We start from the raw sequence: 21,049 nt of genomic DNA, 5'->3' as shown, positions 1-21,049 counted from the left end.
ACAATTAAAATCAAGTCAAGTTTTAAAATTTTTACAAATTATTTATTCGTGGAATTAAATTATTTTAACGATAAATAATTATTTTTCTTTGTTTTATTTTATAATATTTTTGATTAAAAAAAACTGCACAACTTAAATAAAATATAAGATAAATTTTCATGGCACTATACAATGTTTATTTATTTTTTTTTTCAATTAAAACTTACCTAACATTTTCGTGTCTTTGAATGTATATTTTATGAAACATCGTGTCTTTTGGTTTTCCAGCAATATCAGCTTTCATTTCCATAGCTACGTGACGTGGTAAAACACTGAGTAAAAGTCTTTCCTAAAATCATATGATAATATTTACACACTGATTGTTATTATTTTATATTTTCAATAATTTTTTTTCATTTCAAGATATAACAAAATTAATCAAAAGTGTAAATGGACACAAATATAATTATCCTTTACATAAATGTATAGTTGCATTTATGCATAGAAGTTGAAACATGTACATTGGTAATCAAATGAACTAAATATGTTTGTGATAATTTACGTTTCACGCAATAAACCATTTCAGATTCGTTGATGTTAAAACTCGTCAATATCAAAGGGCCAAATAATTTACATCAGAAACCATTAGTCTATTATTAACACATCAATTGATGCAAATTATTTGAAGATTGTATTTCACGAATCACGATTTATATTTTATAACATTAGTTATTCTTCTTTATCAATACCATCATTATAATTGCTTGTTAAATAATTTAATTTTCATGAAAGTTATTAATTTTTTTTTTAAAGCTTAGAATTAATTAATAATCCTGTAGATGAAAACTATTCATTCAGATGAATGAAACACTTCTGAAGAGTTAAACACAGTAAAATCCCTGGACATTTTTTTTTTTTTTTAAATCAACAAATAAATTAATTATTGCAATAATGTACATGTAAATTATAATTTAACTCTGAGTTTATTTCATTTTGTAAAGTATAAAAATTTTATTCCAAGCCCTGATGAATTATACATAACAATTGCTCAAACATATTTACAAAATTCCATGATTATATACTTCATTATCTCTCGGATTATTATTCGAAACTTTTGAAAGACAAAAAACAAATTAGGTAACTTTATTTTCTTGAAACTTTTATTAACCTAATTGTGAAAATATTTTTTGATGCAAAATGAATTCATGAATATGCAGAAAAAAGAAAAAATTAAAATGAATAACAGGTTGTAAAAAATAGCTGGCAATTTCATCACAATTTTTAATAATTTTTAAAAGTTAAATTCTTGATTAAACCCTACTTATATTTATTTATTTTTTTAAAATAAATTAATTAGGGTTTTATTCTATTTTTATGACAGAATAATATCCATGTCATATATAGAATTGTGTTAATGTATCATCGAGTTACACTGATAAAGTACATTGTATTTATCTGTTGTACATGTCTGTTTGCTTATTAAATTAATTAGTTTAATTAATCATTGTGTTGACATACTGTGAAATTTTGCAGAATAGTGTTAACATAATATTATTTTGAAAGCTAATATTTGTCAATTGTTGTTTACAAAATTATTCAAACAAATACAACATGAAAATTTTAATTCTAATAAATTTTTTTTTTCTTCACTTCTCAAATTTATTTTGAATTTAAAAATTATTTAATTGAGCATGAGGGTATCTCTTTGTGTGTGTTACAAAATTTTTAGAATTATAGGAAACGATCTCTCGGGGGGTAGAAAAGAAATCAGTATATATTTTTTAAGATTTCGATGAAATTATTTGATAAAAATTAACAATAATCTGAATAAATATAAATTACCTGCTGTTGATTTTCTCGCTGGGTAGTTAATCTTGCTTCAACACATTGACGAGTTTCTAAAAATGCCTGTCTTTGTGCTAGTTCACGAGGATGATGTGTCAATGCACCAGCTACATTTGTTCCTCCAACAACAACAATCGAACTCAGCAGCTAAAAAAAATTAAGAAAAATAAAAATCAATAAAACAAATTTATTCATTACTTCAATTTAAGATATATCAGTAGTTTGATATATTTTTAGAAAGACACTCAAGTATATTATAATGAAGTTATTTCAATATTTTTAATAATATTTTTTATCTCATTATTTTTTCTGTAATTTCATATATCCTACGGCACATTTTTATATATATGCTCTCGACCATAAACACTCAAATACTGTTACATCATTCTCGTCACGAAGGTTCACATCTTACTCTGACAAGATATTTTTCAGGCTTTTATTTTTTTTATTTCCCAAAGACATGGGGTGTAATGAAGGAGCTTGACAGCAACCACGTGATCTTAAGGAAAAATAAAAATAAACAATATACTGGTTTATTTTTATTTAACGAATATAGACATGAATTTACTTTTGCATACTTATTCTAGGAAAAGGTAATGTTTAAAGCCATCCATAAGCTTTTGAGCATCAAAACTCAACTTGTGTTTATTTTGATAAAATAGAGTAATGCTAAATATATATAGCAATAGCCAAATATATATTACAGAGCTCTTTCGTCTAATGGAAAGGAAAAAAAAACAAAAAACAAGGAAAAATTATTTTTCAAATCGTTGAAAAATAAAATTTCTGTGATATATTATTGTTATAATTAATTAAATAATTATTAATTAATAATATTTAAATTATATCATTAAAATAAAATTGTTTCATGGGTAAAACACTGAATTTTTAATTTCATTCATCATTAAAAATATAATTACAGTATAATCATAATACAAGTTTGTCTGACCATTGAAATACTTGCATCACTGAATTACAAAACAATTAATAAATCAGTGAATTGAGATGATTAGTGATTATAAACTTGCTTAATAATTCATTTGCATTAATGACGAGCAAACTGGAGACCACAACATTTGTTAAATGTTCTATCTGCGTTGTAGAATATAGTGTGTTATGTTGTCGTACATTGAGATGTTTGAAAATTCATCCTTTTCCATGTATATGTTTGTATGTATACAAATATTGTATGACACAGTACATTATTGAGTTTACCGAGGGTTTCTGAATACGATATTGTGCCACTGCTTGGACTATATCGTCCAGTTTCCATGAAACATGGTGAAAAGTGTCAAGGACCCAAAAGAGAATGACAAGACAAAGAAGAGACGAGTATTCACACTGGTTTACTATATACAACATTAGAATTAGCCTCTCACTTTTCCTCTTTCAATCGCCTCTTTCTAATTAAATCCACGTTGTGTTCATAACTATATATATTTACTCTCGTTACTCATATATACATAGTTAAAGAGTTCTTTGATCTTCCAAAGGGTTTATTATATACGAACTAAGGTATTTCTATATATACCTTTTGAACTCGATATTTTTTTTCTTTTTCCTTTTTTTTTTCAAGTTGATTATTAGTATTTTTTTTTGCTTTTATTTTTACCTGTGACTCCATTTTAATCTAGTGTCGTTGAAGTCAACTCTTTGTAGTCACCAGATAAAGCATTCATCTACAAATTTTATATTTTATTTTTCATTTTGACACCTCTCATGAATAGTTTAATTTATTTATTTTTTTCACAAAATTTTTAAAAATAATATTTTATAAATTTAAACTCTGTAAAGCATCTACTTGCAATTAAAAATTTTTTTATTAAACAAGTTATTACTATATACCAATTAGAATAATTATTTAATTTTTAAATATACATTTTTTATTTTTTTCAATTTGACGAAATAAATATTTTTAATGAAAATATGGAAATTTGAGATATTCAAGATTTTTAAATATAGATGGATATTGGTAACGGAAAATATCGACTAATGAAGGTACTTCGACGTCGATGGTCTATTATAGTATTATATAATATCATTTTGTTAAATTTTTATTTTTAACAGCTGCCATAATAATATTTTATTTTTAGAATCAAAAATTTAAAAAATGTAAAATTGTTTTTTTAAACGTGAAACAAGTCTTTTCTATAAGCTGCTTTATATTTTTTAATCTAGCTTATAAAATACAAGTATCCGTTTTATATTATAAAAATACACAAAAAGTAAAGTGTAAGAATGTAATTTAAAAAAAAAATTTACATTATAAAAATATTTTAAAGCATATTTATTTATATTGACAAATTTTATATTCTTTTTACTTTTTTTCTTGTACTATTTTTATTTTTATAAAACAATTTATTATATTAAATTTATTTAATTATCAATTAAGTAAATGAAAATGTTTTTTTGATAATATTTTTATGAGTTGTGTCTATTCGCATTGAGAACTAGTGCTTTCAATGAACAGCTGTTCCATATATGTTTGTGTCAATGCGGCACGAATTTTCTCGGGGATGCTTATAAAATACCGTAAATTTTTATGCATTAATATGCTTTTTAATAAAGGTATATATTTTATATTTTGCAAGTAAAATGTATGCCATGATTGTAGGCGAGTTGTATACTCTGACAAAACTTGAGCGTGCAAGAAATATTGATTAACCATCTCGTGGCTTCCGTTACCAATTTTTGACACTTGGAAGCTTGTGGATCATTGATCCTATCCAAGATTCAACAACACAATAATATCAAATACAAAAATATATTCTATAAAGTTTCTTTGCTCTAGATATATTGAAGAAATATAGTCTCTTATCAGCTTAATAGAAATGAAATTAAAATTAAAGAACATTTATTACGAGCTTTAGAATTAAAATATTAAGAAAAAAAAAATAATGACTTTATTTTATTTTTACTTGTAGTTTATTACATCTTGAAACTAATTGTTTATTGAATTCACTGTCTTTTGTAGTTGGTTAAAGCACAACTTGAGAATACTGAAGAAGAAAATTTGTCGTTTGCAATGCCATTACTTTAGAGCACACACTTTGAAACTAAATCATGCTTTATCTTAGTTCTCTGATCTCAAATATCTCGTTAATTCTTTTTATCCCATTACAAGAATTTAACAAGCTTGGTAATTTTAAATTTACTATTTTTATTTCTTTTTAAAAATTCAATTATGTTGTTTCTTCTATAAATATATGAGCTTCGTCTTCATTTTCATATTTTGCATATTTTTTTTGTTTTTGATTTATTTATACAGAAGGTCAAAAATTTTCATAAGAATGCGGTCATTGTAAAATTGGATACTTGATATATTTTACAATAAATGCCCGGAGGGTGTTTCATATATTATGCAGCTATTGTGATTACTGTTCATTTTATTATTACGTATATTTCAATAGAAAGTAAAAAAAAATTCAAATGAAACATTATTGGTTTTCTATACAGCCCTCGAGAATCATTGTTCAGCTATCAATAACCGTTCCAATTATTTCTTTTTCAATTTTTAAAATTTCAATATTTACCATAAAATTTCAAATTAAAATATATATTTAAACATATTTGTTATACCAATTATAAAACTTTTTATACATTTGTATTTTTTGGAGGAAAAATAAACATGAGAAGAGTAAAAAAAAAAAACGTGTTTGATTTGATTTTATTTTATTTTATCACACCTATATACAAGTGTAATCTCAGTTTTTTTTTTTTCTATATAAAATGATTATAAAATGACAAATTACTGTATTACATACTGCACACATAGTTAACAATAAAATTAACAAAAACTTTCGACATGAAAATAAACTCATTCGTCATAATAAAAATAAAAAAGAATCACAAATAATTAATGGATGTTGTTATTTAAAGCTTTTAGTTAAATTTATATACAAAAAAAAAAATATTATTATCATTATTACTTCAATATTATTTATTAATTAATTGTATCTAACCTTGAAATTGAAAAATAACAAATCAATGAGCATTGATTTTTCAGTAAATTGTCAAATTTATATGTGTTTAATTTATTCGAAGGTTAAATGTCATGTGATAGGACTCATGTCACATGATTTCATTTCATTTGAGATAATTAGTCAAAATATTTTTCAATGATTTTGATATTATGGAATATATCAAATTAAATTATCCCAAGTGGCATTGAATGAAAATCAAATGGGTATTTAAATAATTTAACTTGATTGTTTTTTTTTTGAAATTTATGTGATATACTGGTTCATTTTATATACAATATTTGAGTCATAATTTATTTATATGATTTATATTTAATTTATATTTAATACATCATTATTGGGCTTTTAAATTTCATGGAAAATAATTTTGTTCTCGTATTTATTGATTTTAATATCATTACCTAATTTTATATATTATATAATACGGTTTAAAATATATTTATTTAGATTATTGAAAAAAATATGCACGAGATTTGAGAAATTTGCTTATTTATTTGTTGAAATAATTTCGTGAGCAAAAAATGACAAGTAAAAATAAACATTATTTTTTTTTATTTTATTATACAAGTGACTATAGGAAAAAAAAAAAAAAGACTTGTTATTGCAGTAGTGACCCTCAAGTAGTAGAAAATCATAAGTTGAAATTTTTTTTTGTTATACACATGTTTTTTGAAAAGAACAAAATATTTATGATCTGATGATTCTCTATCATGTCGTATTATTTACCAGGATTGTCGAGAATTTCGAAAAGATAAAAAAGAAAATAATAATAATAAAAAAAAATACGATAGTAATGTGAAGAATACAACGAAGTTGAATAAGCTTTTCAATAGGAAGAGAAAATTCTAGTGAAAGTAAAGGCCAAGGGAGCTTTGATAGCAACCGTTTGTTTTTTTTTTTGTTTTTTATTTTTTAACTTTTTTACTAGTAACTTAAACTCAGTTTGTTTAAAATAAATCTGTAAAAGTTATTGAACTTGAATTAAAATGGAAAAAAAAAATTTTAAGTTAATGGACAAAAGTTTTAAATTAATTTTGATATAAAAAAAAAAAAAAGTAAAAGAATAAATTAATGCTCAGAGTAAAATGAAGTTTAAAAATTTACGAATTTTATAAAAACTTTTTTGATAATAATTGTATTAATTTTATTATATTAAAAAAATCCAATAATGTTATTCGGAAGTATAAAAATCCAACGAGAGTATTTGGAATGTTACTGAAACTATGATTAAGGGCTAAACCGAACGGAAGTAAAAAAAAAATCCCTCACAGTAGGATCAGAGTCCTCAAAATCTCCTCGACTTTTTTATTTATTTCTTTGCTTATTTATTTCTGTTATTTTGGGGAAAAAAAAAAAAAAAGTCCACCGGTAGTAACAACAAGAAAATGAGAAAGAGAGATCAATTGTTGAGCCCGGGCATTTGTATTTCCCAAAAAAAAAATAAATAAATAACTGTGGTATATATAATAGAACCTCAAAAAAAAAAAAAAAAAAAAATTGCAAAAGGGTCACACGACCACATCATTAATTTACCTCTATTGATGAAAAAAAAAAAAAAAAAAGATCCCAGAGGATAACCATAGTGATTACGATACGATCTGTCAATTACAGAAAGAAAAATGTAGCTTAGAAAAAAAAATTAAAAAACAACACTTGTTTTTTAAATTATAAATGATATAATTGAAAAAAAATCAAAGATTGAATTTTGCGAATTCATAGATTTTTTGCCGGATTATTTTTAACTGATGCGTTTGGGTGGTAGAATTTTTTCTGTGGTTCAGGAAAGAATTTTCACAACTTATATTGTCTTTACTTCGTTATATATAAGAATAAAAAATAAATAAACAAGTACTTGATGTTTTTAAACTTTCAACAAGATATTGATTTCATCTATTTAAAAATGAAAATTTATGTGATAAACAGATGAAAACTGTCAAAGTCATTTAATAGTTATATCAAAAATAAGACAGAGCTTTTACAAAATTGCGATCGAAAATCTGAGATTTTATATTTATCGAAGAGTTCTAAATCCTATCGAGGATATTTCTAAACCAGGAAATACACCTACATAAATTTATACATATATATATTTCGGAATGGATTTTCAGATTAACCACAGCTCATATTGCCAAGTGGAAACTCAACTTATATATGTATTCACAAAGAAAAAAAAAAAAAAAAAAATTTATATGTATAAAAAGTTGGCGAGAACGTGACAAGAAGAAGCTTATGGTACATTTTATTTTACATTGCCTGTAGAGAATATAAAAAAGTAAAGCTACTATAAACCTCGACCATCCTAAAAAAAAAAAAAAGAAAAGAAAAATTTATTTCCCAGTTTCTTAATTTTGCAAGTTTCTTCATTTTATTAATAAAAGCAAACTAATTTACTTCTCTAGTTTTCTATATCTCAATTTTTTCAAACAAGTCTACTTGTTTTTAATTTAAACTGACAATATTATAAACTTGTTTGTTTATTTATTTAAAAGAAAATTTTTATTTCATCTTCCAGTAACATTCCAACTTTAAATAAATTTTTTTTTATTCAACAGCTTTTTTTTCGCTATTTATTTTACTTTTGAAGTATTTAATTAATATTAATTAAAATATAAAAATTTAGCTTTTATATGATTACTAAAAAAAAGACTTTTAAATAACACAAATATCATGTTTAAAAATAAAATAACAAAATTTTTTTTTAAATAATTAACTTTAAAAGTCACTGTTTAATTAATATTAAACTTTTTTAAATTATATTATTGTGTATTAGAAATATTTCCAAGTTCATTTGAAACGTTGATTTTTCATTAAGAATATTGATGTTAATATTTCATAAATTAATAAAACATTACAAAATAATTGTAAAAAATATAAGCCGGATATTTGTCGTTCTAGTTTTTTTTTCTTTTAAATTTCAAATTATAATTATAATAATTATCATATAAATATTAAACAAAAAATAATAATAATTTAGAATTAAAAAAAAAGTTTCAAACTATCGAGCCAAGTACTTTTTAATACAGCGTGATTTAAAAAAATGTACAACACGTGACACTCATTATTTTCAACAAAATACAAATTTAAAATGACTCTAATTTGAACAGTGTGATTCATTCAATAATTATTTAAAAGTTAATACTAAGAGCTTTACGTATAAATAGTAATAATAATAATTTTGCAACTGGATTTTCAAACACTTGTGAATATTCTGACTCATGTCATTGACATTATCTTCTTGTTATCATGATGTTTATTCTCCGTTGTGTGAAATTTTAACATGATACAGAATACATTATTAATATACATGTTATATTAACATGTGTATACAAGAGTTACAATTTGTCATAGCTCGTGCAAACTGTGTGATGTGAGTAATTTACTCGAAACATTGCCATTGATCACAGTATCGACGACATGAATTTATGCCTCGAGATACATAGGAAAACTGAAACTAGTATTTTTTGTTTTTTTTAAATATTATTTTTATCAAGTTTACTATATTTGTCATTTGTTTGACGACCCTGTTGAATTATTTATTAATTTGTTTAAAATTAGTTTTAGAGTTGATTTATTTTAAAATAAATTTTTTGTTATTATTTATGTTTAAAACAGGTGGATTTTTAAATATTTCATCAACACGTTATTGACATTTTTTGATATTTAAATTATTTCATGTAAATTAAAAATAAAAAAATATTGTATTATTTTTCATGTCTCATTTTTATATGAAAAATGAAAAATATAGGGCACATGTGTTTTTTGTTGAAGTATATATTTTATTCTCAGTAATATTTGAATATAGATGGAGGATTAAATCTAGCCTCGGACAATACGTCAAAAAATAAATTAAAAAAAATAAAATAATTGCATCGTTAAAATATCAGCAATGTTATTTTTCTTTTTCTATCCTATGTTATTTCAGTATTTTTATCTTTTTTTAATGCTGGCTGTATCTCTTTTATTAACAAACGAGCTTATTTTTTCAGGAAGAAAATAAAAAAAGCCACAAATGGTGGAATGATTTTTTGGCAATACGAGATGTGCCCTAGATATTTACGATCCAAAAATTTTATCAGAAATCAATTTGTATTTGGTGTTTGTTTACCTCATTTTTTTTTTTTCAGCTTTAAAAATATACTAATAAAATAAAAATAACATTCATCGAACAAAAAAAACATATATATATTAATAAAAATACAATAGGAAAACTGTAAATTTGTACAACCATTTATTATTTTTTTATTCAGAATGTTTTTTCAATATTCAATTTATGCACGTTATAATAAAAAACAAGCATACAATTGAATCGACATTCAAAAGAATTTTCGAAAAATATTCAATTTATATTTTTTTTGTAGAACAAGTTAAATGTGTTGTTTACCCCAAAAGAAAATGAGAAGAAAAAAAATCTATGGTAGAAGTTAATACTGCCTATGATTGTGGTTGAACGAATTTTTATGAAATATCCTGGCCTTTTTTATTGCTAGACTCGAGGCATTTCTTTTATGTTTTTTCTTTATAAAAAATAAAATTAAATTGTTCAGTTTATCCTTTGAGTATATGGCTCAAGAAAAATAAATAACAAAAAATATTGAAATTGTTCTATTAAATTACAATTTACAAATTTTCAATTTTTATTTTATTAACACTTTAAAAAATAAATGATCCAAATGAAAAGTGAAAATTTCTTTCAAAATAAATGAAGAGAATTTAATGTTGAGGTTCAAATAAATCAAAAGTTTTCTCTCGCTCGATTGAGTTTTTTCGATGGTGAATTTCTTGCGATATAGATTTTTTTTTTTAAATATATTTTATTTTTAATTATTTGAAGCGTAAAATCAACGCCCTTTTCTCATGATAATTCTCGTCTCTATTGAACACGCTTCGCTTCTTACAATATTTTAAAAAATATTGTGTGAAAAGTCAATAGGTATTAGTTACCATGAAATTGATAATGATTTTCAACAAACTGAAAATAATATATTGCTCAAGATTTATAAAATCTTGTATAGTCATTGTTAGAATAACCTCGCAATAAAAACAAATACTTGAATATAAAAATAAATACATGGACAAAGTATTATCATAATTAAATAATGCTTGGACCGTGATAAAATTTTTTTTCCAAATAGTCCATTTACCTGACAAATTTAAAAAATATCTATTGATTTTTTTTTTTTTTAATCTTGAAAATAGAATTTATATATTCTAAATCAAAAAATAATGCTTGGCCCACGACGATAATTTTTTTTTGAGTCTCTCTTTCTACCAGTTTCTAATTACCTGACAAATTTAAAAAAAATTTACTGATTTGTTTGGGGAAGAGAGATTTTCCTTTAAAAAAAATTTAAAAATGATTTTTTTCTATAAATAAATAAATAAATAAATAAAGTACTATCATAAAAACCTTTACGAAAAAAAAGCATTTAATTTAAAATTTGTTTTTCAATAAAATTTCATTCTATTGTGTATTATTTTAATATTCCATCAATTTTTCAATATCGAATTTAACATGAAAATAAAAATAAAAATTATTATAATAATAGCTCATATTACAATAGCTATATATTATGAAAATATTCATTACATTTATTATCTAAATAAATAATATCCCTGGATAAATAAACGACACAAGTTATTTATCCAAGTCTAATATAAAAATCGAATGACCAAATATACTTTTATTATTTATATTTACGTATATTTTTATTTTTTTATTTTTAATTCATCTTGTGTAATATTTAGGGGATAAAAATCCAAACTAACATTGATAAAATACTGATGACAATAGGACAGTGAAAGAAAAATATATCCATTCGTGAAAGATAAGGGTTACGAGTTTATTATTCAATCAAATAAACACCTCGAAAGCCTATTTAATACTGACCATTTTAGTCATCATTATCACACACTCTACAATGTGTAATATTATTATTATCATTCCAATAAGCCCAAATTCAAAACTACTCACCCATCAACACTTATAACTTGATTATTATTTCTAATTCTATATATCCAATTTAATCAACCACTGTGTACACAATTAAAGTGATACAATTAATTTTATAAAATAAAAAAATAATTGAGAATAATTTTTACCAGTACAAAAAATTTCTAAATCTATAAATTACATGTCTATTAAATTACGTAAAAAAATATCAATGAATTTTAGAAGCCCTAAAGAACCAATAGAAAATATTACAATTTGTTAGATGGATTTTTTATAAGTCAGATACAATGAACGAAGCCAGACTAATGTTATCATCAATATAAATGTCTGGCCTTCAATAGCACTACTCTACTGAGAATATCCAACGACTACGTGAAAAAGATTTTCTTCAAGATTTTATTTAAAAAAAAAAAAAACGTTAATTCGTTAATGATTAAGATCATTTTTATACATCATTAAGTACTTTTGAATTTACTTTTCAACGAAATTCCATAGGTTTCTTTTTTTACTTCTCGTATTACTCTACACATCTCTTTTTACAAAGTTTTAAAAATAAAAAAATATTTATAGATATATTTTTTATTTTTCATTGTGTTGAAAATAATATTACAAAGTTAATAATTTCAAATTAAGTATATTTTTATTGTTATTGTTATCTCTTAATCATGATAATAAAATAGAAATTAAAAAAAAAAAATTATTTGTATAAACTTGTTGACGATGTGTGTGTTATTGTATATTAAAAATTTTTTAATCATAATTATCAACCCACTTTGAATTGTGTGATAAATAAAAGCGCAAAAAATCTAAATAAAAATAAATGAATTTTGATGAATAAATAAATACACAAAGTTAGGTATGAGTTATGAATATTCATAGAAGTTTTATGTAAAGTTAAAATTATTGATCAACTAAAATACTACAATCTAGTTATCTCAAAAAAATAGAACGAAAAAAAAGAACAAATTTTTTACTTTTATTTTTTTCCAAATATAATTCTGTTATCTAATTTTTTAATTTTGGTTAAATTCAATTTTTTTTTTTGTATTATTGATTATACTTACAACACTACGGTTGTATAAACAAATAAAAAATAAAAATATATCAAGTATTGTATAATATTTGATATGACTTTACACGAAGGTGATTACTGAATAAAGGCGTGGAACGCGATGAACGTCGCGTGCATAATTCATTTGCGATTAGCGACTTTTTTTACATTTTATTTTTTATCGTTAACTAACCTTGTGGAAATGAAAAAAAAAAAAAAAATAGCCAAGTTATACACTTGTGTTGGCAAAGTTTAATCGAATTTTTTTGTGTTATATACCTAAAATTCACCATCAAAATGAAACAATCATTTATTTTTATTGTTTTACTTGTTACAATAATTACTGTTCTTCAAAGTGGTAAGTTTAATACAAAACAAAAAACCACAAATTTTATTTATTTATATTTATTTCAGCTTTGCTAATAAAATATATATAATTTTTTTTTTTTCTTAGTTCAAGGAACCAGTAATACTGGAGGCAATAACAGAGGACCGATTCCTTTCCCAATCGATTTGAGCAACTGGCAGTTATAAGGAAAACAAATAAATAAAATAAACCAAGAAAAAAAATAAAATTTTTGTAATAAACCTGTCATCACAAATATTCACCCTCAAAATTAAACATTAAATGAAAATAAAAAGAAAAAATATTATACGTATAAATAAATGTGTATATTGAAAAAACTTACGTGAGCAAGCATAGCTGGATAATCTTTTGAATAGAGCAACAAAGCTCCAATAAGATGAGCAGCAGAAAATATAAAACCAGCAATACAAGCGTATCGTAGTCTAATTGGTAATAAAGCATAAGCCATATAGATGAAAAAACAAACAGCCCAAGCTGCTGCTAGTGGACCACCAGTACGCATATTATCAATTTTTAATTTTGAAATTTTTTTTGTTGTATAAATATTTTTTACATTTTCATCATCAAATTGTAGCTCACTTTCTTTTAAATTTGACAAGTATGCCAAATGAACTGTCAGTGTTATTTGAAGTGCCAGTAGAGTAACTATTACAAAAATAAAAAACAAAACAATTTTATCATCAATTAATTAATATATATTTTTTTTTGTATCAATACTATCTGTATCATAATTTTTTTAAAATTTACTTTCAATTTATTATGTTAACTGACCTAAAATTGCTCCAGAAACTCCAGCCAGCCAAACTTCGTTCATGCCAGGTCTTGATATTGCAGCAACTAGAACTGTAAATAAATAAAATAACAAAACATTATTTTATTATTTATTTTTTTATATATATATTTTATTTTTCTATGCTTTTATCCTTTTATTGTATGAAAAAGTATTGTCTTTTGAATATCTGGAAGTGCATAAATATTTAAAATTATTTTTTATAAATAGATGAATTATGATTACAAAGATTCAAATAAATTCTAATATTGTAATATTATGTATTTCACATGAATATATGTAATTTAATTTGAATAAATAATGATAGTTTATATTCAAAATTTGCATATCAAATTATAATGTTATTATCACCTGCATAAATTGCAATACAAGCCAAAAGTGTCAGAGACAGTGAGAGATTCTCAGATCTTCGTATGAGAGTGATAAAGGACTGTTCACTCGTGAATATTAATCTAAGAACAAGCAATCCAAGGGCAATGGATAGTCCTGTTAATAGACCCAACACATGTGTCATATTGCTTTGATTCATTCTCAAAAAATAACGTTGATACAGCATTTCTACCTATTTAACAAAAAAAAAAAAAAAAAACAAAGCAATTAAAATATGGTACAATTACATAAATAATATTTGAATAAGATAAAAATTTAATGATAAACTTTTGTAAATTAGTTTGAATGAGTTTTATTTTTTTAGTTGGTTTGCGTGACTCAAAGTACTTGACCATCTGTAGGGGTTAAAGGTAGTTGGTTTCTCTTTACATTTACAACTTTCAATGAATACAAACCACCAAAATAAAAATAAACAAAAAAAAACTACAACCCACAAATTCAAAAGTTCAAATCGATACCACAATTTTATGCTTAAATTTTTTATTTTATTATTTAAAGAACTTTGATGATTTTAATTTTGATTGCCCATAACTTGGGTAAAAAAAAAAATTAAATCATCGTTTCATTTCAAGGAGAAATATATTTAACCAAGGCTACAAAAAAAAAAATTATTCTTTACCTATTTTTCATTAAAATTAATTGGTAACAATTACTTTTAATTGATGGAAAATCAATTAATTTTATCTTCATCATTATTTTATAATTTTTTATTTTAAATTAAATTTTTTTTTTATCTTACTTTTTACAATTAATTTACTTTAGAAGTGAATACTATTAAAAAAAAGTTGAAAAGTTGTTATTTTGATTGTAGATTACATTGAACATGACATTAATTCAAAAACTTTTGTTCATAACTTTGTCATGTGATAAGCCACAAAATAGATATTTTACTCTAAAAATAATTATCTTGTAACTATCATGAGTATGACGAATATAAATCAAGTGGGTTTTGATGAGTTAACTTGTAACTCAATTTTAAACTACATGTCCTCTGTTGGATCTGGCCACAAAATTATTTTCTCTTTTGCATGATTAATAAATAAAAACAATATATTCATAATTATTAGTTTAAATTATTTAGCAATGATAGTATTTATCGAAAAAAAATTATTAGAAATTTTTTTTATATTATTTTTATTTCTTTCGTTTGTCTGTTTGTTTATTGTTGTTTCTTTTTATATAAGGGTTCAAGAATAGTACTTATTAGTATTGTCCTGCATATTTGAACAAGTGTATTTTGTTGAAACATAATATATGTGTATCTGTCATTCAAACATTAGATGGTAGCTGATCAAACTAGTATGAACGTGGAGCAACTTCAACCGAGCACTTATCCCAGAATACATTTATGTCTACATAAGTAGTATACGTCATGCAAAGTTTTGGCATGTCTTGCTGTACAAAATTTATCTGAGAAAATCACAGAGTTGTACTAACTACATGGAATATACCTATGTCTATGCTAAATTTGACAAGTTGTTAATTTAAATAATATTCAATTATACACGTGTTAAAATTTGACTATACTTTTCAACATCATTTTGATTTATTATAAATATTATTATTAAAGATTTATTAATAAATTTGGCCGTCGCTTTTTTTTTTTCCTTAATAATGTTTCAAATAAAATGAGTAATCGCTAGTTATTTTTTTATAATTTTCTGGGTTGATTTGATATGCGAAAAAAGGCGTTTAAAGTTTTTCTTTTTACTGGATTTATTTATCGGATTCAGAGTGAATCACCAAAAAAAATGAAAAAGAGCTTATAATATATATTCATATCTACAATTCTAAAAAAAGTTGGACATCCTCGTATGATAAAAAAATAATAAAAATTACGTGATAATATTATGACAATTAAAAAAATAATATTCATGATAAAATGTAAATAATATTCATAAAATGAAAATTTTATTAAATTCAACAAGAAAATTCGTACGAATAATAGTTTAATAAAATATTTGAAAAGTAAATAACACTTGATGATTATCTTTCAAATGAATTATTTAAATTATCATATGAAATATCAGTTATAACACGAGATTAATTAATTTCAAAAGTAAATATCTCAATGTGATAAACAAAGTTGTTTGAAAATGATTGATTAAAAATATATATAGTGTACTGAATTATTACTTTGTCATATATGTATATTGATGTATGGCTGATGAACAAGAACTATGACAACACATTGGATTGTAATTTGTGATAGGATGATTGCCTCAGTAGAGGGATCGAAACAAAGCTTACAGTGATCGATTGAGGAAGCTTGGGTTCAACTGACACCTCCTATTTCTCTTCTAATATCAACTGCTATTTCGCGAATCAATTCGACCGTTACATTCATGATTACATTGTTTCAATACGACAAATGTATATGCACATAGAAGGACAAACAAACTTCCCACATTGTGTATAATCCAAGAGATGTATTCTAAATTGCGTCTCACCTTGTATATTCTATACACACACAATTGTCAATTATACATATATATACAATTCAATTGCCAACTTGAGGCAATTAATGACAATTACTTTTAGCTATGGTACTGTTAAAAAAAATATTTTATTTACTAAAAATAAATATTAAAATTATCAAAGGCCAAATATTATTTGTATTACATTTTTTTTCTGACTAAAAAATAATGTTTTCTAAAATACCTGAAGATTTTTGAAGCGATGTGACTTGCAAAGAGTACTTAAAAATCGACTTAGGCCACATTTTTGTCGATTTGTCAAGTCTGCATGTAAAGCAAGATCAAATTTAACATCATTCATTCCAGTTGATGCTAAACTAACACCAATTTCTGATCCAACTCCCATCTATTAATGAAAAAAATTAACATGATTAATTTATAAAAATAAATACTAATTATAATATAAGTTATTGTTTTATATATATTTATTATTTTTACCGTAACAATTGATGGTCGTGGTGCACCAGTAAAATGCTCAATAACTTCCCAATTTGATTTTTTAAGTGGTGTATGAGGTGTACGAGGTGTATTTGGTGAATGAGGCTGTGAACTAGGTGTTTGTGCTCTTGGAGTTGATGTATCATAATTAAGCAATAAATCCACATTAGGCTTTTTACTTTCACCACCACTTGTCACGTGCTGTCTTAAGCTCGCCCATCTTTTTGTACTCCGAACTGAAGCATTCAGTGATCTTGTTCCAAGCTCACCCTTTAACATTAATTTTCAACTCATTTTATACTACTTGTTTTTTATATAAATAAATATTATCAATAAATTTAACAGTTATTTTTATTTAGATAAATTAATCATTTTTTAAATGATTATTATATTCTTATAAAACACCACTCGAAAGCTCAAAACTACAAAAAAAAAAAAGAACAAGAAATACTAAAACTTTTTTTTCTTTGTTTTTTCTATAACCAAGCAATAAAATATTCAAAAATAAATAAATAAATAAATACCTATGAAATTTCCAATTAACTCGTTTTATTATCTTTATTTTTTTTCCATGAAAATAAGATTTCAAAGTTTAACCTTTATATTTAGAATTTAACGTGCCAATTCAATTTAAAAAAAAAAAAAAATCTTCAGAAATAAATTTTCTAAGGCAAAAAATAAAAATGTATTATATTGTTGTTAGTTATTATATACTTTTTCAAAACAAATCTCAACTTTTAAAATCGTTGTAGAAGAGTAAAAGTTTCAAGTACGTTAAATTACTTGAGAATTTATGTTATCGAGTCTGGTAACGGCAGGCCAACAAATATAAATCACTTATTTTATTTTTTTTTTTAACACATAAAGATCTGTATAATATATATTTAAATAACAGCTGAATATATTGTACAATGAAAAGGCTATTTTATGGAAAAACAAATATTTTTTGTCTCACAAATTTGAATATCCATTTATCCTTTATTTACACTCTGTTTTTTTTTTAAGCTATTTTTATTATTTGTATTTACGCTTTAAACAAGTACATGATATTTATCTATAAATTTTTTATATTTTATTTATCAACATGTCTATATATATTTGTGAAAGCTTTAACGCTCAAATGATCAGCTTCGATATAATCACGCTTCAACAATCACATAAAGCATCTTGTATTCTATCTTTAGACGAGCTTTAAAGCAACATGTTGAATCATTTTAAACTGCATAAACTGCACGTCAATATTAGCACGCTTTAATGACAGCAAAAAGTCATAAAATTTATATATATATTAATAGTAATCTCGGTTTAAAGTACACATTACCCTATTCTATTTTATAAAATAAATAATTCATAAAATTTCAACGATATAAAAATTAATCTTCAACATCAAAACATTATTTTTATGAATAGAAAATATATTAAAAAAGTTTTTTTGTTTTTTCTTTTTATAATTTTATTGAGGTTTTTAATATTTACGCTATAATAATTTTTTAACAATGAAAAATAATATATTTTTTTTTTCTATTATTATTATATATTACTAAATATAAATCAAGTTATTATATTATTTTTATTATTATCAATATTAAAAGCACATGAATTTGTTTTGTAGGTATAGTTAAGAAAAAAAAAAAACTTGTATTTTATTTATAAAAGCTCAATATTTATTCATAAAGTACTCAATAAAAAAAAAAATAAAATAAAAACTAAGCTCAATAGAGAACAAAATGAAACGTATATATTTTTCCACTTGAGATACGTCATCTTATACAAAGCAATGCTTTTCAATTTTTATTTCTTATTTTTTTATTTTTTTATTCTAGAAAACATCTGAAATCTTTTTTGCATGGTGTGTGCTTGAGAGTGGATTTACTCTTTATTTTATTTTATTTTTTCGTCTCATATGTACGTTGAATGCATCAGTCAATCAAACAAAGTCGTTTTTAGATTTCGCAGATGCTTTTCGACTGCTTGCATAACGTATCGGAAACACTTAATACATATTGAAATTATAAAGAAATTGTGCATGTCATTTAAACCATCAAAAAATAATGATTCTGTTAAAATATTTATATACTGTTAAATTAAAAATAGTCTTCTTTAAATGATCAATTAAAATAGATAATTTTTTTAATTAACAATAATTTATATATTCTTGAAAAAATGGTACAACTTTATTGGGTAAAAACATAGAATTTGTATTGTACGTGATGTTTATATACATATACATTATTTTGTAAATTAAATTTGTAGCTCGATCCAGGTGTGAATAACAAAGTTGCAATTGCAATTGAGAGTTTATACGTGACTTTGTTTTAAATTTTTACTTTTTTTTATACCTATACAAAATTATCATCTCAATTGTATTTGTAATAAAGTAGTAGTAAATATAAAATTTATCATTTTCACGTTTTTTAAAAAATTAAAAAATATTTAAAAACAAAAAAATATACATCACTAAATATTATTAATTAAAAAAAAAAACTCTTGTTTATCATTGTGAAATATTCCAGCTCGTTATAAATTAATTATCAAAATCTGTTTTCCCCATTTTTATAAAATTAAAAATTCAGATAAATATCATTTTTACTTTAAATACCATCAGATAAAATTGGATTAATTAGCAAAATATTTTCATTCAATCAAGCATCTGTTTAATTTAAGTATAAAATCGATAATTAAATTCTCAAAAAAAAAAAATTAATAATAATTGAGTATTAAAAATTCCATCAGATAAAACAGTGCAAGTGATATGTTAAATTTATCAGTTCAATATTTAAATATACAGAAATTCTGATTTAAATTAAATACTCCAATAAAGTATGGACATAAATAAACCAAAACATGACACTATTAATATAGATTAAATTTCAACTGACAAAATAATAATAAAAAAAAACAATTAAATATAATATAACAATTAAATAAAGTATGATGAAAATAAAATATAACTTTTGTATAAAAGCCAGGATTTGTCTTGTTGTCGCAACAAAAAAGTAATGAAAAACAAAATAAAGCCAAGCTTTATTTTCAGTGTTCCAAGCTTGTATTATCAAGTTAAATGTGGTTGTTGTCATTAGTTGGTTACATTAGTACACTGCTAGTTTTCTTCTCCAGTTTTACAGGGTCATATGGCAATTCATAATGCACACTTGTGTATGACTGTATGACACATGATAGCCAGTTGACCACTACATATGTTTATGCAATCATAAATATCCAAGTAGACAATTTCATTGAACAACATTAATTATTGTCATTTGTCAGATCATGAACAGTAGAAAAAAAATTAAATACCTATGAAATTTTTTATAATAACTGATTGATATACATTAAATTTAATGTCAGTTTTTATTTTGATATATTATTATTTTTATTGTTGTGATTTATTTATTATAAATAATATTTAAAAAAACAAAAAACCTTGATAATAAAATGTTTACTTGTACCAGGAAATATAGCGTCAATTGTGTAACAAACTGACAACTAAACTGACATGCAAGTACCATACGGGCAAGCCAGATGTCCCGATAATCATATTATCAACTCAAATAGCAGTACCAACTCTGCAATTATTATAACCAAAGTATCCTACACAAAATCGATTTCAACATGTTCTAAACGCACTCCAGTATGTATTTTTTTCGTTACGTAATTTTTATTTTTATTTGTTTGTTTTTTTTATATAATAAAATTTATTTAAAAAAAAAAAAAAAGCATTCTTTTGTCGGCGGAAATTTGCTAGTATATTTGCTAGTTTTGCACAAAGGGGCAGAGAAATA

General features: G+C 23.3%; 1 protein-coding gene across 1 annotated transcript in view; it reads right to left on the bottom strand.

Moving 5' to 3' along the window:
• The window catches only part of LOC122858978 (adenylate cyclase type 6), a 31,501-nt gene that overhangs the window by 8,494 nt on the left and 1,958 nt on the right, over positions 1-21,049 (bottom strand). The window contains exons 2-8 of the mRNA XM_044162263.1: positions 17,268-17,537; positions 17,014-17,175; positions 14,314-14,524; positions 13,944-14,015; positions 13,495-13,817; positions 1,822-1,971; positions 207-328 (exon numbers count right to left, since the gene is read on the bottom strand). Coding sequence (XP_044018198.1) covers positions 207-328; positions 1,822-1,971; positions 13,495-13,817; positions 13,944-14,015; positions 14,314-14,524; positions 17,014-17,175; positions 17,268-17,537 — 1,310 coding nt within the window. The remainder of the gene's footprint in view (positions 1-206; positions 329-1,821; positions 1,972-13,494; positions 13,818-13,943; positions 14,016-14,313; positions 14,525-17,013; positions 17,176-17,267; positions 17,538-21,049) is intronic.

The sequence above is a fragment of the Aphidius gifuensis genome, linkage group LG6 (genome assembly GCF_014905175.1).
Source record: "Aphidius gifuensis isolate YNYX2018 linkage group LG6, ASM1490517v1, whole genome shotgun sequence".
Taxonomy (NCBI): Eukaryota; Metazoa; Arthropoda; class Insecta; order Hymenoptera; family Braconidae; genus Aphidius; species Aphidius gifuensis.
This window is presented reverse-complemented; position numbering and strand designations above follow the sequence as displayed.